We start from the raw sequence: 21,280 nt of genomic DNA on the forward strand, positions 1-21,280 counted from the left end.
GGCCCGTGAGCCATGGCCCCTGAGCCTGTGCGTCCGGAGCCTGTGCTCCACAACGGGAGAGGCCACAACAGTGAGACGCCCAAGTACCGCAAAAAAAAAAAAAAAAAAAAAAAAAAAAAAAAAATAGGATTTTGTGTAGAAGCAAGAAAATCAGAATATTTAGTGAAAATACTTTGGGAAGAAGAAAAAGTACTCTAAGGAAAACCACAGATGAGAAAAGTATGCAATGTGTCAATTTCCATTCCAAATCCTTGCTCCTGCTGTTTCTATATAGTGACTTCCCTTCTGCCTATGCCCGCCATTTACTTTTCTTAAGAAAAGTATGTAATTCCCATTCTTTTCTTCTTAAGGAGCCAAATAATCTGCTTCAGTTTAACTTTTTAGCCACTATACTCTAACTATACAGGTAAATCATTCAGAAAATAGGCTGTTTACTCCAGTATCCTTTTCTCATAGCATCTCTCTTGCTATATTTTTCCTACAGCAGAATTCTACTCAAACAGTACTTATAAATAACCCATATAGGCAAACAGCAATTGCTGTAATGCTACCAAAAAACCTTGTTCACACTCCAGTGGATGCTGCCTTCAGGAGCCAAAAGTACTGCTATTCCAGCCCCGGGTATTGTAATGTAGCCCAAGTTTCCTGTGCCTGTCTTATGTAACAGTATGCCCACTCTTCCTTTCCTCCTACACCCAGAAGTGAGTCAGCAGTGATACTGCAGGATCACAGACACAGGGATGAAATAGAGTCTGTGCCACAGTGCTGTTTGGGGACCGGTGTTGGGGGGTGGGGCGGGCATGAGGAATAATAGAAAGTAAACATGTTCCTGATGGTCTTTTTCCCGTTAAAATCTTTTAATTTTATCCTATGGTTCAGCTTGCTTACAGGTGCATGATACATTACAGACTTGTGAGAGCAAACTTAGAAACATTACCTTTACTAAAATTAATAATAAGAATTTAGAACATTATCTGTTCTAAGTCAGTTCTGGAAGTATATGCAAAAATTATTTTGGTAAGTTACTGCTAGAGATAGAAATAAAGCATTTTAGAAAGCTAGATAATGTCAATTGTTTGTTAAACAAAAGGAAGAAATAAGCTAATTTTTTGGATAATTGATTCTCCATTATCTAATTCATGGATAACAACTCACCTTCTGTTGATAGAACAATATTAACCATTTCCAATCCTCTTTAGAGACAAAAATTTAGTATCATCTAAAAGGTAGACCTAGACCTCTTGTTTTAAGCAGTAAAGAAGTACTTGTTCTCTTTTCTCACTGGCCCATTCTGGGAGGAGTTCTGATCTATTTGAAAAAGACTTAAGTTGCTAGTTTCCTAAAGTTCTATAGTTAGCTCACAGAGCCAGAGTTGAAAGGGACTGTAACTTTAGGAGTCTATTTCTTTTTTTCTTTTTTTTTTTTTTTTTTTGCAGTACGCGGGCCTCTCACTGTTGTGGCCTCTCCCATTGCGAAGCACAGGTCCGGACACGCAGGCTCCGCGGCCATGGCTCACGGGCCCAGCCGCTCTGCGGCACGTGGGATCTTCCCAGACCGGGGCACAAACCCGCATCCCCTGCATCGGCAGGCGGACTCTCAACCACTGCGCCACCACGGAAGCCCTAGACTACAACCCTAATAATATCATCTTGTCTCTCTGCATCAGGCCACACAGATCAACAGCCATGAATTTACAGACTGAAAAGATCAGAGGGAATGTAAGGGAATATTATGTTGGCCAAGAATTAACAAATAGTTCATAGTAAATAACAAGTAACTTTATGAGATTTAATTATTTTATTCTAAATCCATTGTACAATCATCTTAAACTTTCTAAAAACTCTTCTTTGGGCTATCTTATGCTGATAGTTTTGGTTTTTTAAATACGAATGGAATATTAAGAGTAAGGCTGCAGAATGTCACCTTATATATTATTATGTGTAAAATACCTAGCAAAGTACCAGGAATTTAACAGATACTCAGTAAATGATAATTATTATTAAATAAGAAGTAGTAATGACAAAAGTTAAGAGTATGAACTTTGAAGTTAGAGACAAAGATTTGAAATCTACCACTTAATATTTGTGTGATCTTAGCAAAGACAGTTTTTTTCAGCTGTAAAGTAGGTTTTGGGAAGATTATATGAGATAACATATGTAAAAGTTTAGCACAGTATGGTACAGGAAGCACTGGATTATCAATAACTATTTACTTTCAGACATCCCCTTTTCTGAAATCATAGCACTTTGTATATACCACTGTCACTGATCCTTACCACACTGGATTATTGATCTGAGTACCTACTTCTGTTTTCCCAGAAGAGAGAAGCTCTTTGAGGCAAATATTTCATTTATTCATGACTATATTCCAAGAACAGTGCCTACTATGGCACCCAACAAATATCCTCAATGAGCCTAGCAAACTCATAGCCATCTTTAAAAACTAGTGCATGTATTTTCCTTTTTGGTGCAGCTTTCCTTGCTCACTCATAATAACAAGAAACCATTGTTAAGGGCTTACTCAAGTCAGCCACTGTGCCATTTGATTTAAAATGCATGATCAGGGACTTCCCTGGTGGTCCAGTGGCTGGGACTCCATAATGCATGATCAGGGACTTCCCTGGTGGTCCAGTGGCTGGGACTCCATGCTGCCAATGCAGGGGGCCCAGGTTCAATCCCTGGTCAGGGAACTAGATCCCGCATGCATGCTGCAACTAAGAGTCTGCATGCCACAACTAAGACCCAGTGCAGCCAAAAATAAATAAATATTAAAAAAAAAAAAAAAAGAAAGCATGATCACTTTTAAGCCTCACCACACCAAGTAAAGTAGATAAGATTATTATCCCCTGTATTTCAGTAGAGAAAAAACACTTAGAACTAAGTTCAATAACTTGCCCAAGGTCATTTGGTAAGTAGGTGATGGAGACAGAAATCACGCTTTCCTTCCGCACAGTTTCCTTCCTGAGTGATCTTAACCACTATTCTATACCTTTACCCACAATAATAACAGTAACCATTTACTAAGCTCTCTCAATGTGCAAGACACTGTGATACATATTTTAGATGCATTATTTTATTGAATACTCAATAACCTTAAGAGAAGGTACTATTACTATCTCCAATTTACAGAAAACAAAACTAAGCTAAGCACCCTTCCCAGGGTAACAAAGCTAAAGTATCAGTGAACACAGATCATCTCCTCCCAGAACTTGAGCCACCACACATACTATTTCCTCAACACCCTTGTGTCCCTCTTTGATTCACCTATGTACCTAGGACTTACCTGGCTCCTTCCTTTTATCACAAGGTATTGCATCACTTATTTACAAGTTATTCTACCCCTATGAGAATGTAAGCTTTTTATTGCATCCCTGTAATAGCCTATGTCTGCACACAATAGAAAGTGAAGATTCAATAAATATTTGTAAAACTTCTATTTCTAATCAATGACTTTTCAACTTCATAAGCTGTGATATCCCTTCTTTAAATAATAATGGGCTTTTAAATAATATTTTTTTAAAAATGGTGCTGTGTGTTTTAAGCAGCCCAGAGACTCCATTCAGGCTTCTACTCACCACTCAACAAAAATTTGTGCTGTAAATTCACTTACTTCACAGGGGCTCGAGCATAAACCTGAAGCCAATCAGGAATTTCTGCAGTATGATAAGGATTTGCAGGTACCAGAAGGGGCTGATTTCTTTCAGTTTGCTGTGGCTGGTATGTGACAGGAGGAGGTTGATCATACCGAGGTACACTAAGAAGAAACAATCAATGTTCATTAGGATAAAGGTCCTAAATAAAACATGAGATATAAGAATAATATTTAAGTGTTTTTCAATGTGCCTCTTGCCCAAACTTCTACCACCTAAAAAACATAAGGATCTGGCTTTTTTTTAAACCATACTATAGGGGAAATAAAATGCACCTTCTCTTGGAAACTTGTAGGTCATTGGTGATGGATAAAAAACTAAGCTAAATCTTTACATATTTTTAAGAGATTTCATCTGGCTGATATTTATTCTTCTCAAGGGCAACTTTAAAGAAGGTTATTAAAAAAGTCAGAGCTAAGTTATAATCTTTATACAGAGGCTTAAAACTAGAATCAACTTTTAGTAATAACTAGTAATTAGCTATAAATTTATACTGGAAAAGTTGATAATTTTTCTCAAAATAAGAATGGATATTTTCTTTCTCCTTTAGGCTGAAAAGGGGGTTTGGAACAGGTACTACAGTAGGAGTGAGTACTGTGCTTGAAATATCCACATAACTATACTATTTCCTTTCCACTTTCACCACCTTAAGAGAGCATATGGGAGTTAGGGTTGATTAGAACCTGTTTTAAGTCAGAGACGTAAAAAAAAAAAAAAAAAAAAAAAGACCATGCTTTTAATTAGTTCTAACAGCCTATAAGTTGGGGTGGGGGGGAAGGAAAGAACAGCAATGTGGGGTAAGGGCTCTTAATGGGAAGATGCTAAGGAAAGCACTGACCCACTTGAAGGTTAAAGACTGAATTCTGGGAGACCATAATGGCCTATTCCAGACTTGGAGATAAAACTGGAAGAGCCTGCCTCCAAACATAAAGGTTTATGTGTGTATCAGGAAAGATCATTCCAATACTAAACCAGGACTAAAGTAACTGTTGGATTAGACTGTAGTTAACAATTTAAAGATCAATGTGCAAATGGCACTGAATTTTACCTTCAACTCTTCTTTCATAAGTAGGTGCAAAGTGAAATATTCCTTGCTGGCACAATTGGGAGGTGGGAAAGAACTGAGGCTTCGAAGCCAGATACACCCTGGGGGGAGTATGGGTTAACCTCAGTTTGGCCAATTACAAGTTGCACGAATGTAAGCGAAACTGCTTCACTTCTCTAAACCTTAGCCTTTTTATTTGTAACACCAGAATAAATTCATACGAAAAATGACTCTTCTAAGGATTAAATGACCTAATATATGTCAAGAGTTCTGTATAAGGATTAGCATAATACAGACAACCAAATAGCTGCTAATACTACCTATCTGAGCTTAAGGAAGGTGTTTATTCTCTCCTGCTTAAAGTCTACAGAGTTGCTGAGAGAAGCAAATTAATTGTGAAAATGCTTTGTAAACTATAAAATTCTATAATAATATTCAATATAAAATTAATGATGATAAACAGAAAACTAAGCTCAATATACTCTCAAATCTGGTTATATGGACCAGAAAGCCTCTGAGATCCAGTGACAGCAAACTGTAACCACATTTTGTTGGGGGTTTTTAGGGATTTTTTTTTGCATTTCTGTCATTTATTCATTCAACAAAACATCCACCTGTGTGTGTGTCTCTGTGTTTGGTGCCGGGGACACAGCAGGAATACATGGAACTCATCCCTGCCCTTGGGTAAGGGTTGTGATCAGGTGGGAGGGAGGCTATGTCACAGGCCTGCAAATTGAAGCCAGGGAGAGCAGCAGCTTGCCTGAGATGGTAAGGAGAGCAGGCAAAGGGGCCAGAGCCCAACACAGGCAGAGAAGCTGACCTGGTTCTTTTGAAGGGATGACAACCTCACTTGTTCAATAAACACTGAGTGCCACTAAATGGAATCACTGGAAAAAAACTGTTTTTCAAACTTGAATTAAAAAATCCAAATATGTAAAATGATTAAAACAGCACAATAATGACAAAGCTTAGTCTTCTGGGCAATAATATTAAAATGTAGGGACTTCACTGGTGGTGGATTGGTTAAGAGTCTGCCTGCCAATGCAGGGGACATGGATTCAAGCCCTGGTCCGGGAAGATCCCACACGCCATGGAGCAACTAAGCCTGTGCACCACAACTACTGAGCCTGCGCCCCTAAAGCCCACACTCCACAACAAGAGAAGCCACCACAATGAGAAGCCTGCACAGTGCAATGAAGAGTAGCCCCCGCTCACTGCAAATAGAGGAAGACCACGCACAGCAAAGAAGACCCAATATAGCCAAAAATAAATAAATAAAATAGATAATTTTCACTTTCTTGCATGGCAACAGTTTAAAAACATAAGATATCTGTAAAATGAATAAAATCAGCAAAACATTATAATTCAAAATATATTCTGACACATTAGAAGGTAGATGTGTATTTTTTATAGAAATTTAAATGTAAAGAGGCAGATATTCTATTTATTTACTTTAATTTCTGGGTATCTTTAACAAAAGCATTCTGGCATATTAAAGCAGAATCTGATATAAGAATATTGATCCTGTTTTTGAGGTTTGTTTCAAAAGTTGTTTTTTAATTATTAAAGTCATTCATTACTAAATATAAGTCCAGAGGAAAAAATCTCATAAGCTGTGAAAAAGTTTTCAAATCAAACTTCAGGACATCTTTCTCTTTGATGAAAATATGAGTTCAAAATCTACCATTAGACAATCCCAAAACAAAGAGTTAAGATAAAGTTGATAGTTTACCTTGGAGCACAGGGATGCCTGTATTGAGCCTTTTTATTTGTGTGATCTACATAATAGGTTCCAAATTCTGATGACTCAACTCGCTCCCATCCTGGAGGAAGTCCTTCTCGCTCAAGAGGATGGCTCCAATGAGTTGTATTTGTGTTGTGATCTATGTAATATTTCCTCCCTCTCATTGTCCAGTCCACAGACCAGCCAGGAGGAAGGGGTAAATCTTCAGAACCATGGTTGGTTAAATTTCCTAAAGATGTAGCAGCAACTCTCCCAATACCTGAGAAGAAAGAGAAAAAGAGAAGAAATAGAACAATTATTCATAGCTAAAAAATATGCCATATGTAAAACACTTACAAAATTAACTATCCTAATCATACTCTTCCTGTTAAAAAAATCACGATTTTACTGTTGCAAATAAAATTTTTCATAAAACTAGCCAGTGTTACTATTATTTAATTACAAAAGAAGTGAGAAACTAGGCTCCCTCTTTGAAATCAATAAGAAGTTAAGGGATACACAAACCAAAAAGAAGTAAAACATGACAAAACTGGTAAATGTTGGGGGGGAGGGGTAAAAATGCAGGGTTGTTAAAATGCATTTGAACTTAAGAGATCACCTACTTAACCATATATATGTACACACACATATATATGGCTATATATAAACCTCATGGTAACCACAAACCAAAAATCTATAATAAATACACAAAAAAGAAAAAGAACCCAAATATAACACTAAAAATAGTCATCAAATGACACGAGAAGAGAACAAAAGGAACTACAAACAACCCCCCAAAAATTAAGAAATATCAATAAGTACATATCTATAAATGTAAATGGACTAAACACTCCAACCAAAAGACACAGAGTAGCTGAATGGATACAAAAAAAAAAAAAGACCCATATATATGCTGCCTACAAGAGACCTTCAGATCCAAACACACACACAGACTGATAATGACAGGATGGAAAAAGGTACTCCATGCAAATGGAAATGAAAACAGGAATAGCAATATTTATACCAGACAAAACAGACTTTAAAACAAAGATTGTAACAGGGGACAATGAAGAACATTACATATGATTAAGGGATCAATCTAAGAAAAAGACATAACAATTGTATATATATATACACCCAACATAGGAGCACCTACATACATAAAGCAAATATCAAAAGATGTAAAGAGAGAAATTCACAGTAACACAACAATACTAGGGGACTTTAACATCCCACTTAACATCAATGAACAGATCACCCAAACAGAGTATCAGTAAGGAAACACTGGTCTTAAACAACACATGAGGGCTTCCCTGGTGGCGCAGTGGTTGCGCGTCCGCCTGCCGATGCAGGGGAACCGGGTTCGCGCCCCAGTCCGGGAGGATCCCACGTGCCGCGGAGCGGCTGGGCCCGTGAGCCATGGCCGCTGGGCCTGCGCGTCCGGAGCCTGTGCTCCGCAACGGGGAGAGGCCGCAGCAGAGGGAGGCCCGCATACCACAAAAACAAAAAAAAAAAACAACACATGAGACCAAATGGACTTAATATATACATAGGACATTCCACACAAAAGGAAAATACGCATTTTTTTTCCAACTGCACAGGGAACATTCTCCAGGATAGAGAGCACATGCCATGCCACAAAACAAATCTCAGTAAATTTAAGCCAACTGAAATCATGTCAAGCATCTTTTCCAACCACAACCCCTTGAGACTAAAAATCAACTACAATGAAAAGATAGCAAAAAACACAAACAAGTGGAGGCTAAACTATGTTAATAAACAACCCAACGAACCCCTGAAGAAATAAAGAAGAAATTTAAAAAATACCTGGAGACAAATGAAAATGAAAACACAAGAATCCACCAGCTACACACTGCAGCAAAACCAGTTCTGAGATGGAAGTTTATAACAGAAAAGATTACCTCGAGATGGCAGAGTAGAAGAATGTGAGCTCACCCCCTTCTTACAAAAACACCAAAATAACAATTAACTGCTAAACAACCATTGACAAAAAAACGCTGGAACCTACCAAAAATGATACCCTACAACCAAAGACAAAGAAAAAGCCACAACAAGACAGTATAAGGGGCGCAATCATGATAAAATCAAATCCCATACCCACTGGCTGGGCAACCCAAAAACTGGAAAACAATTATACCACAGAAGTTATCCCACAGCAGTGAAAGTTCTGAACTCCATGTCAGCCTTCCCAGCCTGGTGGTCCAGCAACAGGAAGAGGAGTCCCCAGAGAATCTGGCTTTGAAGGCCAGCAGGGTTTGATTGCAGGATTTCCACAGGACTGGGGGAAACAGAAGCTCTACTCTTGGAGAGCACACAAAAAGTCTCGTGCTCACCAGGACCCAGAGGAAAAAAGCCGTGACCCCATATGAGACAAGGCCAGACCTACCTGCCTAGTACTGGAGGATCTCCCATGGGGGGGTTGCTATGGCTTATGGCAGGGACAAAGACACTGGCAGCAGCAGATCCAGGAGTATGCATCGGTGTGAGCCCTCCTGGAGGTTGCCATTAGCCCTACCCTACAGCCTGTAGGCTCCAGTGCTGGGGTTGCCTCAGGCCAAACAACCAACAGGGCAGGAACATAGCCCCACCCATCAGCAGACAAGTGGCTGAAAAGTCTCCCTGAGCACAGCCCTACCCACCAGAGGGACAAGACCCAGCTCCACCCACCACTGGGCAGGAACCAGCCCCTCCCACCAGGAAGCCTGCACAAGCCTCTTAGACAGCCTCATCCATCAGAGGGCAGACAGCAGAAGCAAGAACTACCATCCTGCAGCCTGCGGAAAGCAAAGAGCAATCACAGAAAGTTAGACAAAAGGACACGGCAGAGGATTAGGTCCCAGATGATGGAACAAGATGAAACCCACAGAAGAACAACTAAGTGAAATGGTGATAGCCAACCTACGGGAAAAAGAATTCAGAATGATAGTGAAGATGATCCAAGATCTTGGAAAAAGAATGGAGGCAAGGATTGAGAAGATGCAGGAAATGTTTAACAAAGACCTAGAAAAACTGAAGAACAGACAGACATGAACAATACATAACTGAAACGAAAAAAAAACACTAGAAGGAATCAATAGCAGAATAACTGAGGCAGAATGGATAAGTGACCTGGAAGACAGAATGGTGGAAACCACTGCCACAGAACAGAATAAAGAAAACAAAAATGAAAAGAAGACAGTCTAAGAAATCTCTGAGACAACATTAAATGCACCAACTTTCACATTATAGGGGTCCTAGAAGAAGAGAAAAGAGAAAGGACCTGAGAAAATAATTGAAGAGATAATAGATGAAAACTTCCCTAACACGGGAACGGAAACAGTCACCGAAGTCCAGGAAGTGCAGAGAGTCCCAGGCAGTATAAGCCCAAGAAGGAACACACGGAGTCACACAGTAATCAAACTGACAAAAATTAAAGAGAAAAAATATTAAAACAAGAGAAAAGCGACAAAAAACATATACGGGAACTCCCATAACGTTATCAGCTGATTCCTCAGCAGAAACTCTGCAGGCCAAAATGGAGTGGCATGATATATTTAAAGTGATGAAAGGGAAAAAACTACAACCAAGAATACTCTACCCAGGAAGGCTCTCATTCAAATTTGATGGAGAAATGAAAAGCTTTACAGACAAACAAAAGCTAAGAGAATTCAGCAGCACCCGACCAGCTTTGCAACAAATGCTAAAAGAACTTCTCTAAGCAGAAAAGACCACAACTAGAAACAAGAAAATTATGAATGGAAAAGCTCATGGGTAAAGGCAAACATACAGTAAAGCTAGAAAATCATTCACATAAAAATATATCAAAACTAGCAATTGTGAGAAAAGGAGAACACAAATGCAGGATACTGGAAATGCATTTGAAATTAAAAGACCAGCAACTTAAAACAATCTTGTTTATATATAGACTGCTATATCAAAACCTCATAGTAACCACAAACCGAAAATCTACAATAGATACACACACAAAACAGAAAAAGGAATCCAAACACAACACTAAAGTTAGTCATCAAATCACAAGAGAAGAGAACGAAAGAGGAAGGGAAGGAAGTTTATAGCAATAACAGTAAGTCATCAAATCACAAGAGAAGAGAACGAAAGAGGAAGGGAAGGAAGTTTATAGCAATACAAGACTACCTCAAGAAACAAGAAAAATCTCACTTAAACAATCTAACCTTATGCCTAAAGGAACTAGAAAAATAGAACAAAATCCAAAGTTACTAAGAGGAAAGAAATCATAAAGGACAGAGAAGAAATAAATGAAACAGAGACTAAAAAAGCAATAGGAAAGATCAATGAAACTAAGAGTTGGTTCTTTGAAAAGATAAGAAAAATTGATAAATCTTTAGCCAGATTCATCAAGAAGAAAAGAGAGAGGGCTAATGTCAATAAAATCAGGAAAAAAAGGGAAAAGTTACAACAAATATCATAGAAATACAAAGGATCGTAAAAGATTAATATGGATAATTACACATCAATAAAATGGACAGCCTAGAAGAAATGTACAAATTCCTATAAATGCATGATCTCCCAAGATGGAACCAGGAAGAAATATTCAATAGAAGATACAAACCGACCAATTACTAGTAATGAAACTAAATCACTGATTAAAAATACTCCCAAAAAACAAAAGACCAGGACCAGACAGTTGCACAAGAGAACTTTACCAAATATTTACAGAAGAGTTAACACCTATCCTTCTCAAACTATTCCAAAAATTGAACAGGAAGGAATGATCATGAAATCATTCTACAATACCAGCATCACCCTGATACCAAAAATCAAAGACACCACAAAAAATTACAAGCCAATATCACTGATAAACATAGATGCAAAAATCCTCAACAAAATATAAAAATCAAATTCAACAATACATTAAAAGGATCATGCATCATGACCAGGTGAGATTTATCCCAGGGATGCAAGGATGGTTCAATATCTGTAAATTAATCAATGTGACACACCACGTTAACAATTTGAAGAATAAAAACTATATCATCATCTCAACAGATGCAGAAAGAACTATTGACAAAATTCCACAACAATTTATGATAAAAACTCAGCAAAGTGGGTATAGAGAGAACATGTCTCAACACAATAAAAGCCACTTATGACAAACCCATGGCCAACATAATACTCAACAGTGAAGTTTTTGAAAGCCTTTCCACTAAATTCAGGAACAAGACAAGGATGCCCACTCTCCCTGCTTCTACTTAATACAATATTGGAAGTCCTAGCCACAGCAATCAGACAAGAAAAAGAAATAAAAGGTATCCAAATTGGAAGGGTAAAGGTAAAACTGTCACTATTCACAGATAAGATATGCTATATAGAGAACCCTAAAGTCTCTGCACAGAAACTATTAGAACAAATAAATGATCTCAGAAAGGCAGCAGGATACAAGATTAATATACAGAAATCTGCTGCGTTTCTATACACTAATAATGAAATATCAGAAAGAAAAAGTAAAGATAAAAACAATTCCATTTAAAACCTCATCCAAAAAAAACAAACACAAAAACAAAAAAACCTAGGAATAAACTTAACCAAGGAGGTGAAAGACCTATATGCTGAAAACTACAAAACACTGATAAAGGAAACTGAAGAGGATTCAAAGAAATGGAAAGATATTCCATGCTCTTAAACTGGAAGAATTAATATTGTTAAAATGGCCATACTACCCAAAGCAGTCTATAGATTTAATGCAACCCCTATCAAAATACTCATGACATTTTTCACAGAATGAGAACAAATAATTTTAAAATTTATATGGAACCACAAAAGACCCAGAGTTGCCAAAGCAATATTGAGAAAAAGAACAAAGCTGGAGGTATCAGCCTCCCAGGCTTCAGACTACACTTCAAAGCTACAGTAATCAAAACAGCACGGTACTGGTGCAAAAAGAGAAACATAGATCAACGGAACGGAATAGAAAGCACAGAAATAAACTTACTCACCTACAGTCAATTAATCTATAACAAAGGAGGCAAGAAAATACAATGGAGAAAAGACAGTCTCTTTCAACAAGCAGCATTAGGAAAGCTGGACCACTACATGTAAAACAATGAAATTAAAACATTCCTTCACACCATATAGAAAAATAAAATCAAAATGGTTTAAAGACCTAAATTTAGGACATCACATCATAAAACTCCTAGAAGATGACATAGGCAAAACATTTTTTGACATAAATCGTAGCAATATTTTCTTAGATCAGTCCCCAAGGCAAAAAAAAAAAAGCAAAAACAAATAAATGGGACCGAATCAAACTTACAAGCTTTTGCACAGCAAGGGAAACCATAAACAAAATGAAAAGACAACCGATGGAATGGGAGAAAATATTTGCAAACAATGCAACCAACAAGGGGTTAATATCCAAAATATACAAACAGCTCACATAACTCAATGTTAAAAAAAAACAAATAACCCAATCAAAAAGTGAGAAGACCTAAATAGACATTTCTACAAAGAAGACACACAGATGGCACATGAAAAGATGTTCAATATTGCTAATTATTAGCAAAATGCAAATCAAAACTACAATGAGGCATCACCTCACACTGATCAGAATGGCCATCATCAAAGAGTCCACAAGAAATAAACGCCAGAGAGGGTGTGGAGAAAAAGGAACCCTCCTACACTGTTGGCGAGCATGTAAATTGGTGCAGCCTCTATGGAAAACAGTATAAAGATTCCTTAAAAAACTAAAAATAAAGTTGCATATGATCCAGCAATTCCACTCCTGGGCATATATCTGGAAAAGAGGAAAACTCTAACTCGAAAAGATACACGCACCCCAACGTTCATAGCAGCGCTATTTACAATAGCTGACATGGAAGCAACCCAAGTGCCCATCAACAGATGGCTTAAGAAGATATGGTGTATATACGTGTGTGTATACATACATATATATATGTATACACACACGTATATACACATACACACACAATGGAATATTATTCAGCTCTAAAAAAGAATGAAATATTGCCATTTGCAGCAACATATGGATGGACCTAGAGAATATTATGCTTAGTGAAATAAGTCAAAGACAAATACTACATGATATCATTTATTTGCAGAATCTAAAAAATAATACAAATGAATCTATACACAAAACAGAAACAGACTCAGACACAGAAAACAAACTTATGGTTACCAAAAGGGGAAGGGAGGGACAAATCAAGAGTACGGGATTAACGGATACAAATTATTACATATAGATAGATAATAGATAAGCAACAAGGATTTACTGTATAGCACAGGGAATTATACCCAATATCTTGTAATAACCTATAGTGGAATACAATCTGCAAAAAATGAATTACTATGCTGTACACCTGAAATTAACACAATATTGTAAACCAACTAGACTTCAAAAAAAAATTAGAGGGGCTTCCCTGGTGGTGCAGTGCTTGAGAATCCGCCTGCCGATGCAGGGGACACGAGTTTGTGCCCCAGTCCAGGAGGATCCCACATGCCGCGGAGCGGCTGGGCGTATCAGCCATGGCCGCTGAGCCTGCACGTCCGGAGCCTGTGCTCCACAACGGGAGAGGCCACAACAGTGAGAGGCCCACGTACAGCAAAAAAAAAAAAAAAAATTAGAGGTATAATCCCTAAATCTAATATACATACAAAAACTGCCAAAAGCAGCTGGGCTAGAAGAAGAACAGTAAAGAAAGAAGTGGAAATAAGAACAGAGCACTGTGCAAAACCAAGTAGCCCAACACACTACCCTGGTAATTTTTCCTTTTCCCTACACAACCCCTTACACCCCTCGCAACCACAGGAGCCAATTTCAAATAACTGGCAGAGAAAAACCCTAATTATTCAATAATGTATAATTAGGACAGCACAACATCAATTCTACAAGAAAAATTAAAGGGGCAAAAAGGTACAAAGTTGATTTAAAAAGAACATTAAAAAAACTGTTGTCCCATGGACTTCCCTGGTGGCACAGTGGTTAAGAATCCGCCTGCCAATGCAGGGGACACGGGTTCGAGCCCTGGTCTGCGAAGATCCCACATGCCGCAGAGCAACTAAGCCCATGCGCCACAACTACTGAGCCTGCACTCTAGAGCCCGCGAGCCACAACTACCGAATCCCGCGCGCCTAGAGCCCGTGCTCCGCAACAAGAGAAGCCACCACAATGAGAAGCCCACACACCATAACGAAGAGTAGCCCCCACTCGCCGCAACTAGAGAAAGTCCGCACGCAGCAACAAAGACCCAGTGCAGCCAAAAATAAATTTATTTTAAATTTTAAAAAGTCCCAAAGCAGAGAGAAAAATGCAATTAAATATTCTGCCACTGCCATAAATTAAAAGAGAAAAAAGAATGAAGCAATCAACTCTCTGAAGGAAGACCAGAAAGAAGCAAAGCAAGAACCCCCAAAACAGACATAAAGACAATAGAGAAAATAGGTGTGCTTAGGAAAGAAATAAAGATGAAGATAAAAACTGGAAGAACACACATGCAGTGTTTGTTACGGTGGAGAAACCTGGCAAATCTTAACCAAGTGCTGAAGGTTAACATCAGCAATAATGTCATACAGAGATCGTGTAACTCCTTTATATATAATGAAGACACTTCACCTCCGTGGTATTCTTTTCATAAACCAATAAGCCCAGTCTAATAATGAGAAAAACATCAGACAAAATACAAACTGAGGAACAGTCTACAAAATATCTGACAAGTATTGCTCAAAACTGTCAAGGTCATGAAGAATAAGAAAAGACTAAGAAATTGTCATACACCAAAGAACACTAAGGAAATATGACAACTAAATGCAATGTGGTACTCTGCACCAGATCCTGTAACAGAAAATGAGTATTAAGGAAAAAGCTGGTGAAATCCAAATAAAGCTTGGTATTTAATTTTTTAAAAATCCTTGAGTTCATAAAGACACTAAAAAAATAAACCTCACTGGTTACCTCTGGAGGTGGTTAGGGTATCAACTGATTATTCTGAAAAATAGTAAGTAAAGGAAAAGATCTAGCATTTATCCTGTCTTATATGAATAGCCAAAATATTGATAAACGAAATCAAATAATTGATAAAGGAAAGTTCTTCATTATAGAACTCTTCATGTCAGAATTCCAACTAATAAAGAAACGACAGTTTTGAGGAATACTTGTCATTATTTGCAACAGCTAACCAAATATTGGATCTAGCCAATAATGATTAATGGCTTCCAAATCAATAGGTGAAAAGCTGATGGACAACATCATGATGATGAATGGTATGACATCTGATCCCATGATCAATTTTAATATCACAAAAAGAGAAATCAGTCATTATGTGTGTCTGGAACTGATGCAATAGAATGTACACAACGCCACCTATGAAGTACTCTGGCAGAATGGAAAATGCAAGAAAGAAAACAAAATCACTTGCTCAGTACCCTTTGGGAAGAAAGACATACATTTCTAAAACATATGGTGACTATAAAACAAAACAAAGCTAACAAGCCTTTTGGTGAAACTGACTTTGGCTTCTGTCACCTGCAACTGAACGTTTATTTAGTAAGTGTAGCTTAAGCAACTTCAGTACTTAAAGAGAAAATATTTAAAGAGAAAAGAAATAAGAAATAAGCCAATCAAGCATGCAGTGGCTTTATACTTTCTCATACTTCCATCACTAAAAATGTTGTAGTACTAACCACAACCAAGGACAGCAATTTTTAAAAAGAATTATAGTCAATTCAATGTATTCAAATTGAGTTATTGATAAGACCCATAACATTTTGGCCCGACAGAGGTCCCCCTGGAAACACATAGATTTCTAAATGCAGCATTAAAAACAAAAAGCTATTATAGTAATTTAAAACTCTACAGGCTTAGAGAGTTTGTGACAATTTCATTCATCTGCTTAGAAAATCCAAATTTCCATATATTGAACTTGCCTAAATCTAGAAACACATGTACTGTTACATGTAAACAACAGTAGGTATCAAACAGCAGATTTTAAACCATGATAAACTTGAAATTCACATTTAGAGGAAACACAAAGACCTCTCTGTAAAACCTCTGTGTCCAGGAATTAAACCTTGCAAGTTATTGATAAGGGAGCCAGGAAGTCCACAAAGTCCCAAACAGGCTCATCAGCTTTACCAATGCCATGTGAAACCATGATTCCTAACCTTTTTAGAGCTGTCTATAAACAGTTTATTTAGTTTCAATGACAAACCACACCCCCACTTTCTGAAGCTGCCACATGCACTAAATCTTTTTCAAACTATTATTTGGATAATTCTATAAAACTATTGAGAGATGAATGTACTGTACAAAAAGACTGGAAACCACCAATCTAAAACATAAAATATTATCAGTAATAAAATAAGTCTAGCAGACTTAAAAAAAAAAGCTGTATCAAGCTCTAACACACCAGACCTCCACTCTTAAGTTCAGTTAGAAAGCTGAAACTTCAATAACCAAACATGCCAAATCTGGAAAAAGCATACAAGAGCATACAATACCTTACAAAAAACATGAGCACTAACAATTATGAATGTCTACTCTGTCCCTGGCCCTTTCCATATGTACTATTTCATACTCAGTCAGCGCTATGAGGTAGTGGTATCATTACCAATTTACAGATGAGGAAACAAAGGTTCAAGTAAGTTATTTTACCAAAGGCCACAAAGATGATATAAGGTCAAATGACAAATTTATTACCAACCATGTAATCTCACCCCAAAAGATCAACTGTAATTCTTCAAAGAAAATATGACTGCCACTAATAAAAGAAAATGCAATCTATAATTCTGAACTTGTTTCTGAGCTACAAGGGAAAAAAGTTTTCCATAATTTCAATTATTAGTCCCAGAAAAGAATGAGTGGCATTCATAATCTTCAAAATAACTTCCATTTTCAGGAATTAATAGCACAAGCACCTTCCACTTAGATAAAATAAACTAGAACATTAATAAGCTACATACATGATTTCCCAAAGACACAGATAAAGTATTACTTTGTCTCTCCACCAAGCTTTTTTTTTTTTTTTTTTGTGGTACGTGGGCCTCTCACTGTTGTGGCCTCTCCCGCTGCGGAGCACAGGCTCCGGACGCACAGGCTCAGTGGCCATGGCTCATGGGCCCAGCCGCTCCGCAGCATGTGGGATCTTCCCGGACCGGGGCATGAACCCATGTCCCCTGCATCGGCCAGCGGATTCTCAACCACTGCGCCACCAGGGAAGCCCTCCACCAAGCTTTCACACTAGATATGCCTCCAAAGAACTTACTGTCATACAAAATTGGCAGATATCTACAAGATATGCCCTTAGAGACAAGCTCAAAAATTCTAGTTTCCTAATGTTGAAGTGGCTACAGAGAATAAAATAGAATATGGAACTCTAATGAAGGTTACAAACTCCTGGGTAATACTAAACATTACAGCCCATATTATAATCAAGATGCTGATAAAAAGATATAAGGAATAAACTAAGCCAACTGCCTTTTTTCCTCCTCTCCAAAATAACTACAAATAAAGTTGTGCTCCTAAGGATTATTAACACTTCCTCAAAAGAAGATTCTGGTTAACTAATACTTATGCATTTCCTGGAGTAAACACAACTCCAGTATTTTTTTTTTTGGTAAAGCCTGGAACTTTTTAATTTGATCTTTATTACTTGATTTCTTTAGCTGTCTTTAAAAATAAAAGTTAAGGGCTTCCCTGGTGGCACAGTGGTTGGGGGTCTGCCTGCCGGTGCGGGGGACACGGGTTCGGGCCCTGGTCTGGGGGGGATCCCGCGTGCCGCGGAGCGGCTGGGCCCTTGAGCCACAATTACTGAGCCTGCGCGTCTGGAGCCTGTGCTCCGCAACAAGAGGGGCCGCGATACTGAGAGGCCCGCGCACCGCGATGAAGGGTGACCCCAGCTTGCCACAACTAGAGAAAGCCCTCGCACAAAAACGAAGACCCAACACAGCCATAAATAAATAAATAAATAAATTTTTTTAATAAATAAATAAAAATAATAATAAAAGTTAAAAGTTTGTTACTTAAAATTGCATAGAACTAAATTATTTAGGCGCAGAACAAAGGAATTCAATCTGCCTTTAGTATTCCAACTAAAGACTTCCTGTTAACAGCAGAATTCCTTCCTCTGGCACATACAGTAACTGCCTGTAGGCCAAAATGTTAAAGGTCAAATTTCACAGCTAAATGTAGAACGTGCTAGGCCATAAAACCCTTTAAGATATTATACAACTTGTTTTTTTGTACTTCTGCTAAATACAGTAAGATGAAATTAACCCCTGAGATAAGGCGTTTCCTAAAAGTCTAAGGAATAACTAATTGGCAGGAATTACTACTGTCAAGTCATTACAAAACTATTTTCTTTCATACCTTTTTTATGCTTATTACATTAGTAACAGCAATCAAAATTTAAACCTTGTGAAAATAAATCTGTCTATAGCTCATCCTTACTCTCCCACAAACTTACTTTCTCCTTTCCATTCATTCAAATTCCCTGAACTCTTTCCAGCATAAATCTGGAAAATATAAGAAGTTTCAAGTCTTTTCAAGATGAATTCAAGAAACTTCCAGCTATTGTCTCATATTCAGATTTTTTTTTCTTCTGGAAAAGACAGCTGTTAGGCTTTTCTGTTTGGTTAATAATTGGTTGTTAATCCTTCCCTGCCACTTAAGAGACCCCTGAAAAGAAGTTCCGTTTTTTTCTGAAAGGTAAAACATTAATCTTATTGCCCTGATATAAATTAATGTTAAGTGAAATTTCTCAAGCATGTATCACTGTCGTAATAAGTGCAAATCTTTTTTCTAATGACATTCTTTAATTTGAAAAAGTATCCAGGGCTTCCCTGGTGGCACAGTGGTTGAGTCCGCCTGCCGATGCAGGGGACGCGGGTTCGCACCCCGGTCCGGGAGGATCCTGCATGCCGCAGAGCCGCTGGGCCCGTGAGCCATGGCCGCTGGGCCTGTGCGTCCGGAGCCTGTGCTCCACGGCGGGAGAGGCCACAGCAGTGAGAGGCCGCGTACCACAAAAAAAAAAAAAAAAAGTATCCAATTAACTTGTATTTATTTCTAAAATATGATTGGGGAAAGCTGTTTTAAAGTCTGTCATTAAAATTACAAAAACTATATTAAATTGCATAAAAAGGGTCCTAAGAGAGGATCAGTAGAATTTAGTTTTTACAGTATTTCCTCAAAGATATTTTGCGAATCATAATTTTAAAATAAGATTTTTAACTTGGTATCATTAATTCTTCATACTTCAGGCATTAAAGTGTACTGAGCTATCAGTGATGTTTGCAACATAAATATACATGGGAAACGTAGTACGAAGAACAGCAATCTGTATTAATGAAAAACAGATTGTTATAAGCTATTATTCCCGCTACCCCTTGGCTACCAAAAATGTCTTAAGACTCCAGACTTGAAATCTGTGGATCCATTCACTTATTCAAACATTTATTTTTAGAGCACCTCTTATACAGTCAGGTGCTTTGCTAATCCTATCTGACTTTTCTCTTTCCCTCATCCCTCAATACCCACTAGTGGCCAAGGCCCATCAATGCAGATGTGTCTCACTTCGCCCCTTTCCAAATGTCCCCAGCCTAGGTCAAATCCTCATTAATATTTAAAATATTAACCATAAGACATGCACCAAATGGAAAACTATGGAGCTTTGAAACTACATATAAATAGTGTTTAACATTAAGAAACTCATTAAAGTAAAACAGCAAGGATATAAAACTGTACAGAGTATAATCACGACAATGTTAAAAAAAATGTCATGGAAAAAGATGAAGGAAATAACTAAATACAAAGAATCTCTGGCATGAGTGCTTTACCTTTACTTTTCTGCATTTTGCAAATTTCCTATAATAAGCAGGTATTACTCTAAAAAATATATAAAAATGAACTTTATTTTTAAAACTTACTATTTTGATTGGATAAGAAATCATTTCTGAGGTTTAAAACTACACGATATCAGAAATAGCCAAAATAAACACTGAAGTATGCAACTGTCTAATCCTTTAACCTAGAATTTCTTTAAAAACAAAAAAGGCACTCACCTATTTTCATTACAGTATTTCTATATGCCTAGAAAACCTCTCCTCTTCAATATCCTAGTGAGACTTGAATGTCAGCTTTCACAAAATAAGCTGCTCTTGCCAACTGTTCCATACTATTCTTCAATTTTCAAAACTTCAGTGATTTACTTTCTCCCAAAACCATAATTAAGTCTCATTTTTCCTCCAAAAGCATCACAGATTTGCACTACCACTGGTACCTGAGGTTCTCTTTTCTCTAGCAATCTATCCTGAGTACAGCTAGTAAACTAATCTTTGAACACTGCTTTCATAAAATGAAAATCTTTTCCTTTTGAAATCTGCAATGGCTTCTGCTTGACTTGAGTTTAAATCCTACAGCCTGTTGTTGCATCACTAATCTCCACTCCATCTTACAACTTATTTCTTCAAACTAGACAGAATTACAGTTACTTGGATTTACATGTCTGCTGTTTTCACTGATTATTTTACCTAAAATGTCCTTCCTATATCCCGTGTCAATCTACAGTCCACCGCAAAGAAAAATAGTTCAGGTCCCACCTCTTCCACGAACCATTCTCTAAGTATTCTAGCCTACCCTGATATCTCTCTCTTCTGGCTCCCTATCGCACTCAGTCAGTACCACATAGTATAACAACTAACTGTCTGTCATCATTTTTCATATATTGGTTTTGTTCTCCCAAATAAGGTACCAGACGTCAGATACCAAAAGGGAAAATGATAGACACATAAAGGATTAATACTAAGTGAATGGGCTTCCCTGGTGGCGCAGCGGTTGCGCGTCCGCCTGCCGATGCAGGGGAACCGGGTTCGCGCC

The 21,280-nt window shown here is 37.8% G+C and overlaps 1 protein-coding gene across 1 annotated transcript in view; it reads right to left on the bottom strand.

Moving 5' to 3' along the window:
• The window catches only part of SAV1 (salvador family WW domain containing protein 1), a 29,365-nt gene that overhangs the window by 3,437 nt on the left and 4,648 nt on the right, over positions 1–21,280 (bottom strand). The window contains exons 3-4 of the mRNA XM_024118323.2: positions 6,427–6,697; positions 3,610–3,753 (exon numbers count right to left, since the gene is read on the bottom strand). Coding sequence (XP_023974091.1) covers positions 3,610–3,753; positions 6,427–6,697 — 415 coding nt within the window. The remainder of the gene's footprint in view (positions 1–3,609; positions 3,754–6,426; positions 6,698–21,280) is intronic.

This window comes from Physeter macrocephalus, chromosome 11, assembly GCF_002837175.3.
Source record: "Physeter macrocephalus isolate SW-GA chromosome 11, ASM283717v5, whole genome shotgun sequence".
Lineage (NCBI taxonomy): Eukaryota > Metazoa > Chordata > Mammalia > Artiodactyla > Physeteridae > Physeter > Physeter macrocephalus.